The sequence below is a fragment of the Gavia stellata genome, chromosome 12 (assembly GCF_030936135.1).
Source record: "Gavia stellata isolate bGavSte3 chromosome 12, bGavSte3.hap2, whole genome shotgun sequence".
NCBI classification, from domain to species: Eukaryota; Metazoa; Chordata; class Aves; order Gaviiformes; family Gaviidae; genus Gavia; species Gavia stellata.
This window is the reverse complement of record NC_082605.1, coordinates 10,036,499-10,050,367: the sequence shown is the minus strand read 5'-3', so window position 1 is coordinate 10,050,367 and position 13,869 is coordinate 10,036,499. Positions and strand designations below refer to the sequence as shown.

General features: G+C 35.8%; 1 protein-coding gene across 1 annotated transcript in view; it reads right to left on the bottom strand.

Moving 5' to 3' along the window:
* Positions 1 to 13,869, bottom strand: part of CACNA2D3 (calcium voltage-gated channel auxiliary subunit alpha2delta 3) — a 463,311-nt gene that overhangs the window by 148,126 nt on the left and 301,316 nt on the right. The window contains exon 13 of the mRNA XM_059823195.1: positions 12,511 to 12,644. Within this exon, the coding sequence (XP_059679178.1) occupies positions 12,511 to 12,644 (134 nt within the window). The remainder of the gene's footprint in view (positions 1 to 12,510; positions 12,645 to 13,869) is intronic.

Here is a 13,869-nt window from a genome sequence, read left to right as displayed (position 1 = left end):
CTCCAAATTAGAAACGTGTGTTTCAGGTTCACATGCATAAGCAAAGCAACTGATTTTATTACCTAACAGAGATGTACAAGATCAGAGGGCAGGTTTAAGTCTCTAGTTGTTACAAGCATTATTTTTTAAAATATATGATAAAACAAAGAATTTAAAAAAAAAAAGCTTAGAAAATGCTCCATCATTTAACATCGTGAAATATCTTAGTTGGATAAACTCCTAATCTAACAATACATTCTTTCTCTTTTCTATAATATTTTTATATGTTTGTGCATAGCTTGGTACCACAGATCTGGCTAGTGCTGCCATTATAAATGATAAAATGGCATAATCAACACTGTTTCTTGTTCATTAGCTCTGTTTTGAGGAACAGGTTCTGTCTTCATACCCTTCTACTAAGGTTGTAGCTAATGTATCTCACCATTCTAGTTTTACACCGAGATTTTGTAGCTACACTTTATCAAAAAAGCCATGGAGCATTTTATGGACTCGTCACACTGCAAGTTGAATTCATCAGGCTCTATAAAGATTCACTTACTCTGTAGAAAGAGCTACATTTCTCTTGCTTTTTTATTTTGGAAGAAGCTTTCTGTTATTATGCTGCACAGCTTGAAAGTTCAAAGCTTCGTAAAAACCAGTTTGACCTGATGGCCAATACCTAAGAGACTGATTTGTTGGAAGATCACAAATCTGAGAGCATTTCTAGATGATTTAAGTTAATTTCAAATACACAGTTTTTCATTATTTAATACAATGCTTGTGAAATCTAGTTCAAGGAATGGTTTTGGCCTGAGGCAAATTTCTTCATCACCTTCTGCTGTTTTACCCTTATTACATTATCCAGCAGGTCAAGAAAATTTTACCCCTACTTCACTCATTCATTGCAAGAACTCACAAGAAAAGGCCTCAAAATTCCATCAGCTATCTCAGAGCTAGAACTGTTTTCAGACATTTATGGTCATTTTTAGGTATGCTAGGGCCTAAAATATGATAAATCCCATTATCTTGTAGTTGGCTACACAGCAAAAAATTTTGTGATCATAAAAAACCTGATTACTGCAAGATCAGCTTTCACTGTATCTCCATTTTCTTAAACTGAACTGTAACACAAAAAGGAGACGGTTGAGGGAAAAAAAATTAAACTTTTCTTTCCTATAAAGGCAACTTGCTGTTCACTGTAACTCCTGAATTTTTGAGGCTTTAAGGACTTTAATCCAAGAAAGAAAATGCTAGAATTGTTCCACCAATCAATAGAAGTATAATCCAAGCCCCTTCAACTGAGATTTAATACAATGAATCTGCCTTCTGTTTTACATCAGTGTAACTCCAGGTACATAAATGGATATACTACTGATTTACTGCAGAGTAAATTAAAGAAGAAGAAGAATTAACAACTGTAACCCATATAGAATGCAAGCATATAGTTGACTCAGGTAGTTTTTTTGGGGGGTTTTTTGACAGTTTTCTGGAAAAACCTAACAATATTGAAAACTGAGGCCTTTATTATTATTATACAGAGGTCATTGGCTGCAACAGAACAAAAAGACATTAGAAAGCTCTGTAAGTTGTATTGTTCCTTGGCATTAGTATACTGTTTCTAATGTATATTCTCTTGTAGTATTTATGTCCCACTAAATAAACACTACTGTAAAAAAAAAAAAAGTCATGCTCTGTAAAAGAAGCCCTTAAATGGAATAGCCCTGTAGGCTCCTTATGTCAAGCCTTAGTACAGAGTCCTTAGAGATTTTAACAGTTTACCTAGAACTAGGCAATGTAAACTAACATTTAGGAGTATTACATTTTCCTCCCTAAAAAACCTGACATCAGTGCAGGTGAGATAGGTCTTATGAATTCCAGCAAAAACACTTGTAAGTGTTCTAAGATTTCTCCTGCTGATACTGATGTTGCTGAAGATCATGCATTTACCAACTGGTTAGATCATCTTTCAACTAATCATTAAGGGAAATGCTTGCTTGGAAAGATCTGATCTGACAAAATACAGTGATGTGGACAAAGGTCGAATGCCTTGCTTTCCAGCAGCAAGAACATCAGTAGGAAACATCCTGTTATTCTTTGTACGATAAAGTGTATTTCTGAGTAATTTCTCCAGAAATTACTAACTTCAAAGTAAATATTAGTCATAATGACTGTGATAAACATTACCTTTAATGTGTATACTATATTGTGTGCATGACTGAGTTGTATGTGAAATCTCCTGATTATACAAAAAAGAGGGCTATAAATAACTAACAACTTCAGTATCTGCAGAATAATAGACAAAAGAGATTATTTCCTTTTATTCTCTCTTCCTTTTTGCACTGAATTCTGCCACTGCAGCAAATCTTGAATGGCACCAATAATTTAATACGGTTTTTACTCCAGCAGTGCAGATAAAGTATATTTCATCTTCACTGCCCTCTTTCTTCCAGAAAGTCAAAGAATGACATATATGAGATCAAAGGATGGGATTTAGTACATTATACTAAATTCATTGCTTTCCTGCATTATCATTTACCATAAAAAATCTGTTATGTGAAAACTAAAGACAAAAACGGAGAGAAAAAAGGTAATATATCTGACAAAATAGCTACAATTTCCTTATAATTAACTCAATTTCACTCAGAATGGAGTCAATAAGATGAAAGACAAAGTTATCAGCTGTGAATGTCTTTAAGTAGTTATTTTCACTAAGAATAGACATATCCTCCTAAATGTTGGATTCACCATAGCATATAGAGACCTAGAAACAAATTCTCCCTCTAGTTAGTGACTTGTCACCTTTTGATTTTATTTCTGTGTTGCAACAAAACCAGAAAATTCCCTGTGAAACAAGCTGGAAATGAAAAGCGTTTTCTGTCCCCTCACCTAAAGGCACGGTATGTCATTGGCAGACTGCAGCTGGAAATGGTCCCAAGCCGCTCTATCTCTATTGTGCAGGTGTCTGCAAATGAGACCAATACCCTTTTGGCATGAATATGCTTGTTAATCAAATTCAACAGCAGAGCAATTCTCTAATTTGTATATAGTAACTAGTGGGATGGTATCCAGCAGGAGAAACCTACAGACATTTGTAATTCTGTGATTCTTTTTCACATACATCCGATCAGTTTTCGTACAAGAAACAGTAATTTGGTGCAAAGCAATCATGTCACAAGACACACCATGTTTACAGCAAAAGCAGCAAAGAAAAGCTTAACAATTCACAACAAAGTCCTGATGTAATATCATTGCGCTTGACAGCTCTCAAAACAGCAAAAGGTGCTCCTTTAACATTGAAACCTTACTGAATTTTCCGATTTCCAAAATTTAATCACAAGAATGTGTTTTGTGAATGTAACTGCTTTGAAACACTATTAGAGCAGTAAATACTGGATTGCCCAAATACTTCAATGAAATTAAGTTTAACCAAACATAAGCAAGGACTCCATGATTCTTAAGACTTGGACAAAGAACAGTTGTGTGAGAACCCTGTAGAAGTGGACACTACAATTTGAAGGACTCGACCATGCATTTGTGGCATGTTTTCACATACTGCAATAATTACTTATTGCATTGACCTATACTGTCTTATTGTGTCCTTACACTCTCTGCCCTTTCTAAGCAACTGGTGAGTCTCACCTATTACTTTGAATTTAAATTATATGAGGAAGGTATTGTCATTTAATCCTGTCCTCATACATCATCTACTGTAGTAGGTCTTTGGTGGTTTATTAAAATTGGCAGGTCTTGATAATAGTATCAGCAACAGTCAGTGACAAAATTGGAGTTGAAATTAGTGATGTGAAGAAGGGGAAAATCCACATTAAAATGGTCAGTACAACCTAAAAGGAAGAGTGACCTCAGAAAACAGTAAAAGTGTGGATAGTCACAGCATTTTGTAGGAAAGGAAGTGGAAACAGAAGAGCATTATTGAGAATTACACTGTACGAGAACAAGCCGATATGGTTACTGGGATTGGGTTATTTTTTGAAAAAAATTGTGATCAAATATGACAAATTTTGTAAAAAAGTAATTTAGTTCAAATATCAGAACATATAAATGAAGAGGGGGAAGAATGTTAGACAGATGTCAAAGCACTTAAACATGGTAAAACTTCCCTGTCCTCATTTGAAACATTATTTAAAATCAAAAAGTAAATAGCACTAAAATATTCCTTTAGCTATCAAATTCTGAGAATATTTCAAAAAGAGGTGAGTTTTTACTCTGTTTAAAGCAATGTTTCTGCAGGAACTACTCTGATTTGAAATTAGATATTTCATCTTTCTATGCTCCAGTGATGAAAGTTGAACAGAGACCAAGGTCAAACTGTAGTTACCCTATCATATAAAATACTAGAAAAGAGGATAAATATATAGCTAAAAGCCAAGATGTAACACTGCTCTGACTTCCCTTCTATGGTTTAACACAATGCTTGTCTTATTTGCACCACATTGGGAGCAGAGCTGCTTAAGACCTAGCTTTGCTGTGTCATTACAGCTGCTTGCTGGTGTCGCAGGAAGAAGATAAAAATAAGTTCTATATCAAAGCCTCCAAGTGCAAAGAACTGTGAAATGCATTTAAAGAAATCAACTGCATATCTCAAAGTTTGAAAAAGTGCAATTTGCATTCTGCATTTCTCATGTAAATGTACACTAGGAAAAATAATTATAATAGTAATCTGTTTCAATGGAAATAAAGTACTGTAATATTTATAGTCTGTGCCAGAGTTATAATGACTGTGGGGCGAGAAGTGAAGTGTCTCAGCATGTTCCACATGTTTTTAACACTGTTTCTAAAGGCTCTGGAGGCTATTAAATTTAATGAACCCATCTGCTATGAAATAGAGGTCCAAACATAATCAGTTTTCTCAGTACCATATAATACAGATGGCATTCCACGTTCCACATCCCCAGCAGGAAATTTTATGTTCCTCTTTAAGTGCAGGACTTTTGTTTTTGTTTTTGATGTTTTAAACATCTTTTTGATGTATAGCATATAGCATTTTATAGTATAAATACCATATACAGCAAAACACATGAAAAGTGTTAATTCATTAAAATCAATATTGCTATTACCTTACAACATTTTTTCTAGTGACTTTGACAACTAGCCATTAGCTCGCTGTAGTAATATTCTTCGCTTAATGCAATCACTGAAAATTGCCCTAATAGCAAAACTTCCAGCACTAGCAGTGGAGTAAAGCAAACATGTAATTCATCAAATGAAGTAGTTTACTTCAAAAGCTGAAAGGTACACATATACATACATACATACGTGTGCATAGGTGCGATCTATGCTTATGCATGTCCTTATTTGTATACGCTGTGTTTGCATGGAACAATGCACAAATCATTCTTATTTAAAGTATCCATATTCCCACCAGTTCATTATGGACTTTATTTTCCTTTGCATGTCCCAGTTTTCATTTCAGGGGTCTCATTTTGTGTTTTCTTGGGACACACTGCACCATGACTCTTGTACTGGTGTGTGAGCAAGGGCTCTAAGCTCAAATTTAAGTGGCACAGCATACTTTGCACTGATTAGCACCCTGCTGCCTAACAGAAGTAAATCAGATGTGCATTTTCTAACAAAAAAGAACAACATCCATTGTTATTTTGAGCTGCATCTGAAAGATAATAAGAGTGCATTAATTCTGTTCAGTTGAGAGGTTTATTCATTTACTATCTTGAGCACTCATTATGTTTTGACAGCCGACAAAGATCTTACTGAATTTTGAAACAGGTAATGTTGTTAACGGTAATTCATTTATTCTAGATCCAGCAGTAAAACAAAAGATTAGAACTGTTTAGGAGAAAATGAGAATACTTAATTATGGCAACTGGAAATTTTGGGCCACAGAACTCATAAAAGTCATGGCTCAAAGGTGGTTTTTTTAATTGGACTGTCAATGAAGATTTCCACAGACAGCCTGCTAATCATCAGCATAAAGGAATGATGCACCTACATATAAGTATGTGCATAATCTTTTTCATTGTGTGTACAAGTAGCTGCATTGATCACCATTGTTAATGTTTCAAGCACTGTCCCAGATCTATAACATCCCAGTGCAAATACAGCGGACCGTAATTGCTGGACCAGATGGTCTGCAACTTCAAACTGCAGTCAAGCTCTTATAGAAGCTTCAAAAAAGATGAAATGGTCAGAGCTGTCACATTTTTTCCAGGAAAATTAACCCAGACTGAAGTGCTGGTAAGAAGGCATGCCCTGGGCTACTTCCTACTTTTTCTCCCATGTCAGAGTCTTCAGAAGACCACTGTAGATCTGTAGGAGACAAAGCAGAGCTTGCAGAACCTTATTTTAACAACAAACCTACCTGATGGAAGGCCTTGATATCCATGCATGGGATTTTCCTTCCCTAACCCAATTCACTCAAATGTCAAAGCAAGAAAGGGAAATTCTCATGGGAACCTCAAAGTTAGTCAGTGGTGATGACATTCTCTGATAAAGAGCTATAAATTATTAGAGATTAAGAGATGCTGGCCACAAAGGGAGGGTTAAAGCATGTAACCAAGTCCAAAATGGGACTGGGAAAAAAGCAACACAGATTTCTAGTTCTTAAAATATTCTAAAAAATTAAAAAAATTACTGTCTGTGTGTAAATTTTCTTTTCACAGCTGCTGATTAATGACATTTCCTGACATTCAGTTCTGCAGTGATTACCAATATTTACTTGCTGTAGACATACATGAGCATTCTGAACACTTTGATGCATTTTAATGCATACCAGCACTACAATCTCGAAGTTAGTTTTGAAATAGAGGCCCAGGGAACCTTTTACTGTGATAAAACTGCTAATTACATCCACTTATTATAATAGCACAATTAACTTGTGCCACTAAAAGTATTTGAAGGTATCTCTGGGAATAGAAGCTACTGGAAAGGGGGTACTATTTAATTATTGTTACTTCATAAAAGCTCTTCTGTGCATTGAACACAGAAAACTGTGTGAATGGAAGAAGCACTAAACAGCATTTTTATACCTCACCAGAAACTCCTGGATGGAAAAAATGCCAGCATAGTAGCTTTCAGTCTGTAGGATTTTCTCTGTACATTATACACAGGACTTCACGTATACACCTTCCCTTGTTTCTCTGGAACTGGCTCAGAATTCATCCTTTGACAAAAAACTGTATCCCAGAATCTAAACTTCCATACTTAAAACATTTGGATTCTGATGTGATGGCTATCTGAGAAGCACGAGCTTCCTGTACTTCCTACTGAATTTCTGGAAAGAACCTGAACTAGAATAAAAAGTATGCCTATATAGTACTTGATTTATTTTTTTTTTTAAGGATGAAGATGAATAAATTGAAATTGTTTTATCATCTATGTAATAATGTAATTGTAACACCCATCATAAGCATTTCAGAAATACTTAGTCTAGGCTTTAGCTCAGTGGAGCTACCTCAATTTACTGCCCCAAGAAATAAGGTTATTGGACAGGTTGCCTTACTAGCACAGTATCAGCTTCTTGGTCAGAAAATATTTCAAAAAAAGAAAGAAAAGAGGGATATAATTTTTTAACAGCAGTTGTAGAATTGAACTAAAATCCATGATTTAACATATGTCTATGAGAAGGTGGGGATAATGCAAATGAAAAATCAACATATAGTACTTTAACACTGAATAAAAGTATAAAGAATAAAAACCACTCACCATTCATATTATGACAAATCATGATCTGTAATGATTCAGAACACTTTTTTTTTAAACGAACTCTTAAATTCTGAAGCACTGGACAGTCATCTCAAAATATGAAATGAAATCATAATTTGCTCTTTTTATGCAAGAGATCCTCCAATTGGAAACTGGACAGAGCCAACATGGTAATGTATGCCTGAATCTGCTCACAGCTTGAAACTAATAGCCTGAAGGAGATGAACTCAGCAGTACATTAGATCCAGAGAATATATTCAGGTACACATACGAGAAACAAATTTCACCAGAAAGAGTCAAAAAATGTCTAAGTAGGTCAAATTATATGCCCCAATAAACAAATTCTCGATCGCAAGCTTTTAAACAGCGGGAACTCAGGGGCCAGTCCAGTCTTTTTTTCTTTATTTCCTGCAGCAAAAAGTAATGTTTCTCCACATTCCAGATGTTACCATAAGAATGAGTTAAGGGCTTCTGTGCTTTATAGATGATTACCCATAATCCCAAGAGACTACCTCTGGGCATTACTTCACTTGAATATGCTGATCCCCACGCAATTTTACTTTTTCCCCTCAATATACTCACTTGTATTGACTCGCTATAGATGCACATATGCTTAAAAGAAGTCATTGACCACTTTAAAATTGTTCCCTCCCTGAAATACTTTCATACTTTTAGAATTCTTTTCTAGTCAGGAAAGAGTACCTTTGGAAGCTTTCAATTAGAAATTCAGCTCTGTTTTTAAGCACCCATTAAGGTATTTTATTTTCTGAAGCATTATGTACTTGTAGGCCTTAGTGATGTTGAAGCAGCAATATCAGATCCAAATGTGACCTACTTTTGAGGCAGAAAAGTTATGTTGAGACTGGTCTGTTGGAGTGCTGTCCAGACCGCACTGTCTAGGGCCCACTGTACATGTGTCCCATCTGCAACCATCCAAGCTAGCCCTTACAGCACCTCTAGGCTATACAGCTGAACACAAACATGTAGCAAAGACAATTTCTTCTCCTGTTAGACTCCACAATAAAGATCATCTGCCTGCTCCCTCACTCTTGACAGCCCAAACACCCTTTACCATAAAATTGCACAGATCCAACGAAGCTCACTCACTTATAGTGCGTATCAAACTGCTGAAAAGAGAAGTATAAATGGAAAAGCGACCAAGCCTAGGGAAAAGTGTGGAATTTGGGATCAGAGGACTCTGAATCAGAAAACTAGACACTGGCTGGCATATATCACATACTTCAATCCCAACATTTTAGCCTAAAGCTATTGGCAGCACTTAAACTACTACCCTATTACAGGACTAGCACTCCAACTATTGTGAAGCTGACTTTAGAATTAGCCCAAGATAAGCCTGTAAAGACTATCTCTCAAGTGAATGACTAAAGCAAGTACAATGAGGAATCAGCCCAGTCCTCCACAGACCAAAGTTCAAATGATTTCAGAAATCTGTTAAGTTTCTCTGAGAGCCAGCGACACCTCTTAAGATTACATCCCTCCTATGTCAAAAGACCTATTTTTGAAAGAAATGAGGCTTTGTGTCACTGACAATAATGTTTCCAACACAAAATCCTGGGTTTAAGGGAAGAAACACAAAGAATTCTCTGATGGAGGGTAACTAAAGCTGACCCTAGGAGCTGGCTGGTTACCACTTCAAAAAGGCAGGAAACACCGGGGAGAGAACAAAGTCTAGGGGCAGAAAAAAGGAAGCCAGTTCAGCTGCCTGCGAAGCAAGGAGTCACCTAGACAGGCCTAGTCTCAGTTGCTTTATAATCCCTTCAACTACCAGAGGTGTGATCCTAACAGTGTCAAAGGCAACACAGGCCTGACAATACATACAGGTTCCTCCATGTCACATTTTCTGCATATATCTTGCCAGGGATTTCCAGTTCTATAAATGCTGTACGTTTTTCTAACAGTAAGTGAAGCACATCAGAGTGTCAAAGCTAGGCTGAAGAGGCAGCTATACGAACATTTTGCAGACATCCTCTTACAGGAAAGGTGAATAGATGCAGGAATTAAATGCCTTGTTCTAGTAGCAAAATTCTTCTGGGAATATTCCTAAATGGTATCAAACACTTAAATGACCTAACTTCTGGCTTTCACAGATGACTTTGTCCTGGACAAATATTGGATGAGAACAGGCTGGAGCATCAGGGGAAATGTTTTGTATCCTAAGAATATTCCTGTCCAGCTTCTTTCTGTCTGGATCCTAGTATGTCCCAGCCTAATGTTGCTTGCTCAGAAACAGCACAGCTGGCCAATTAACGCTGATATTTGGTGAGAAGGGAATAGGGAAGTATACTCCATGCTGTTAGGGCACAGTGACACTGATTACAACCATGTATATATAGTCCTTAGAATCTAGCCATGGCTGTTCTGTCACAGCTGGATGATAAGAACATTTAAGCTGTCTGGAAATACACTACTATTTCTAACCTGGCAAGGTCCAGGCAGCAGCCATGGAGGAGCGGGGATACAAACTGTCTGTGAAAAACAACAAATTATGGGATGAAGAGGATTATTTAGATGGCACTTCCAATGCCAAGGCACTAGAGATAGCCAGGGAATCTGTCTCTGAAACTAGCACACAGGCAGCTTTAGCTGAGGCAGGAGCACATCTGGTTTGTTAAAAGGTTCCCTTCATTGCTATTTCCAGAGTTTTGTATGTGACTACCCTAATTTATCCTGTTCCTTTGTCTATGAGGTTTTTTTGAAGGGAGGAGGAGGGAGAAGAAAGGTAGTTTGCAACTAAGCAGATCATAGTATTCTATTTTTAAATCTTTTCTTATAGCATCCAACCTATTAGGATCCTGAGTGGAGTTTTCAGACACAGATGTGTGTGCATGTGAGTATGTATATGAGTGCATGTGTGTATATATATGTCTATACAGGGACATTAATTAGCCTTAGTCAAGAGAGTGAGAAGAGAAAGACAAGAACTGGAAGTATTTTATTTTGACTGCAGTAAAACAGGTTTTCTTTGGATTTAAACAGTTCCTCTATTCAAAAATGTAACAGCTCCATTGTTTTTTATTTTCCTGTTTTCTCAAGATTCCTTCTCTACACTCCCTCTAGTGTTCTTAAGTTCACTTGCATTTACTTACCCCTGCTGTATTCACTTAGTATTTCACACAACATTAAGTTGTTCATTTTCCTTAACCTTTTCTTAACCTACAGGAGAATCACTGAAAGTTAGACTAACTTTTCTGAATATTTTTCTCCCTGCAATGATCGAAGAAATACAGATTAACAGATGAAAAAGAGAGTAAAGTGTAAAATTAATTCTGAAACAGCATTTTGTACTTTGTTGGTAGGTAAAGTGGAGGACTTGTGTTGAAAAAGAAGGAAGATTTTGTTTGCAACACTTTTAATGCAAGATTCATAGGCAAAGGACAAGGAAGAGAGTTGCACTAAAACACCACTTACATGGATCTCTTCATGCTAATCTCTCTAGCAAATACACAAACTCCCTTCAACATACACACACATTGATTACTTCAAGCATATAAAAGCAAGAAGTGAATAAGAACTAGGTTTTCCTAGTTGTCTCCCCATTTCATTTATCGCTGAAGGGACAGCGATAGCAGGTAGTTTCTCTTTGTCTCATCCTTATGTTTCAAAAAAAGAAAGAGAACAAAGGGGAGACTGGATTAATATGTTCTTTAAAAAAAGAAACAGAGATAAGTAATTTTTTTCCAAAGCAATGTTTCCAAGCAACTTTTTGTTTCTCCTTCATAACTGCAGCTTTAGTATTTATTTTACATTGCTCTACCCATGGCCACAACTGAGGACTAGAAAAGACCTAAGAAATGTGAAAATGAAGCAAAACTCTATTCATGGGGTGGTTTTTTTCCCTAGAATATTTTTGTATTGATTTAAAACTAAACCTTCTAGAAGCATTACAGACTCAAAACAAAACAAGAAGAAACCCCCAAATATCAAAGTGAAGCTGATGAGATTCTCCCACCTTGCCCCACCTTCATGAAAGTAAAATTTAAAACAAAAAGAAAGAAACAGCTTTGCCACTAATCATCAGTGATCTTCTATTCATAATATTGAATACTTGGCATGACTTGTACTAAACGACAACATAATTTGCTGCAAACTCTTGTTCTATGGATAATATACAAGCCAAAATATTTTAACTGGATCAAAAGAAACATAATAAGAAAAAGAAAATAGGTAAAAAGCTATTTCAGATCAAGCTGTGAAAGTGAACAACCTTTATCTGCAAATCTGATGATTTACCACAAATGATACAGAAGTATCATGAGTGCTCTGTCACTGCATAACAGAAAGCTCTGCTTCAACACTAATGTTTCACAAGGATGTCAAATTAGAATTGGACATTTATGACAATTTTGTTAGCATATCACCCATTCAATCCACTTTAAAAGGCAGAAACTTCTCATTATTCTTCCCCAAGACATCACAGTTGTCCCCTAGATGTTGACACACCTTTATATACCAAAAATATTGATTCTTGTCAGTCTATGCTTTTATACTGACATATCCAGAAAAAATGGTTATTCAATCTAACCAATTTCTGTTCGATGCCCATTTTCGATTAATAAAAGAAACGTATATTTGAAGGTCATAAATTTTAAAATTATGCTGTTATTCATGTTTGTTTCATTATTTTCTATGTGATTTATAAATATCTGCTAAAGTTCAGCAATCTTGAATATTTACTTGTAACATAAAGATATCAAGTCCTGATTCTTACACTGAACTGGCACATTGCAGCAACAGGAAATCAAATGCACAAATAGTGTTTCTACCACAGTTTTGCTCCTAATTCCTCATTATATGCAGTAAGCCTGTATTAAATGCTTTATCATGCAGACTTACAGTGCTGTCAATATAGGCTTCAGTCCATACTACATCATGCTCTTGGTCAATAACCTTTGGTCGGCTAAGAACATGGAGATATTCCATGACATTCTCTTGAACATCAGCTAAGGTAGAGATCTGAGTAAAAAACCCTGCGAAAACACACAATTCCAAGTTATAAACCAGACAGAACAAATTAAAGAAGATTGCAACAAAGAGTATGATGTGGTTTATGTCTATCATGTTTTCTGCTTGTTTATTTCCAAAGAAGAAATGCAAAAAAGGAATGTTTCATAAGAAGCAGCCTCAAACAGTTATAACTGGTGAAAACAGAAGCCTGCGAAACCTTTGGCCAATCTTGAAGGACTGGGTTCCCAGTATTGCCATAAACCACTGCACTACCTGTCCTAAATTCTCTATTTCCAGAAAACTTTTGCTGTTTAATGGTAAAGAAGTTGGTGCTTGGTTGTTTTTTTTTTTAATGTTGCATATTTTCAACTTAATAAGAGAAACCAGAGGTGGTGGGGTTCTTTTTGCCAAACTAATTTGATTATGCTATGATCTCAAATATTCCTAGTATAATATTCATACTCATAGAATAGTATTCATACTGTTCAAATATTCAATATTCTGCTTAAGGAATTCTATTTCTTTGATTTTTTTTTTTTTCTATTAAGTCCAGTGTTGTGTGAGGATGTTAACTGACTACTACATATACTATCAAGGTTTAAATCTTGCTTCAAAACAGGCCTATTTTTTGTCTAAGGTTCTGAAAGCTTTTTCAGCCATAGAGTAAAGTGATTGACATAAGTTTAATTAGGAAATTGTACTTGAGAAAGCAGAGTCCTATGTATATGGTGGGAAAAAAATAAAATTATAGCATACTTTCATGAATTATTGGCTTAGAACACTTATGGGAAAAAGCAATGTGTACATTACTCTTTCTGAAATGCCACCTGCTCCAATTTTGGGACTGCTGAATCTCCCAATGTGGGTTTCTCCCTCCTGTGAGCAATAAGGGACACTTCACTATCTGGTCCTTTTAATTTGGTGTAAATGTCAATACATAGTCAAAGTATGATTATTTGCCAATATGAGCTATTCACATAGAGAAACTCATAAATGATAAATATACATATATGTATGTATATATACACACTATGGTTTATAATGCTTTTAATCAAGGATTCAAAATACTTAACAACTGTGTGGATCACTCATTTTACAGGTGATGACCTACATTTTCCTAAAGCAGTTCAGACTGCCTGAATTTTGGTATGTCTCATTTCAGAAAGCTTAAAAGAGAATCCATGTTCAGAGGCCATATTGAGCACTATTCACATGTTTCAAGTTATGTACTCAAAAGCACAGACCACT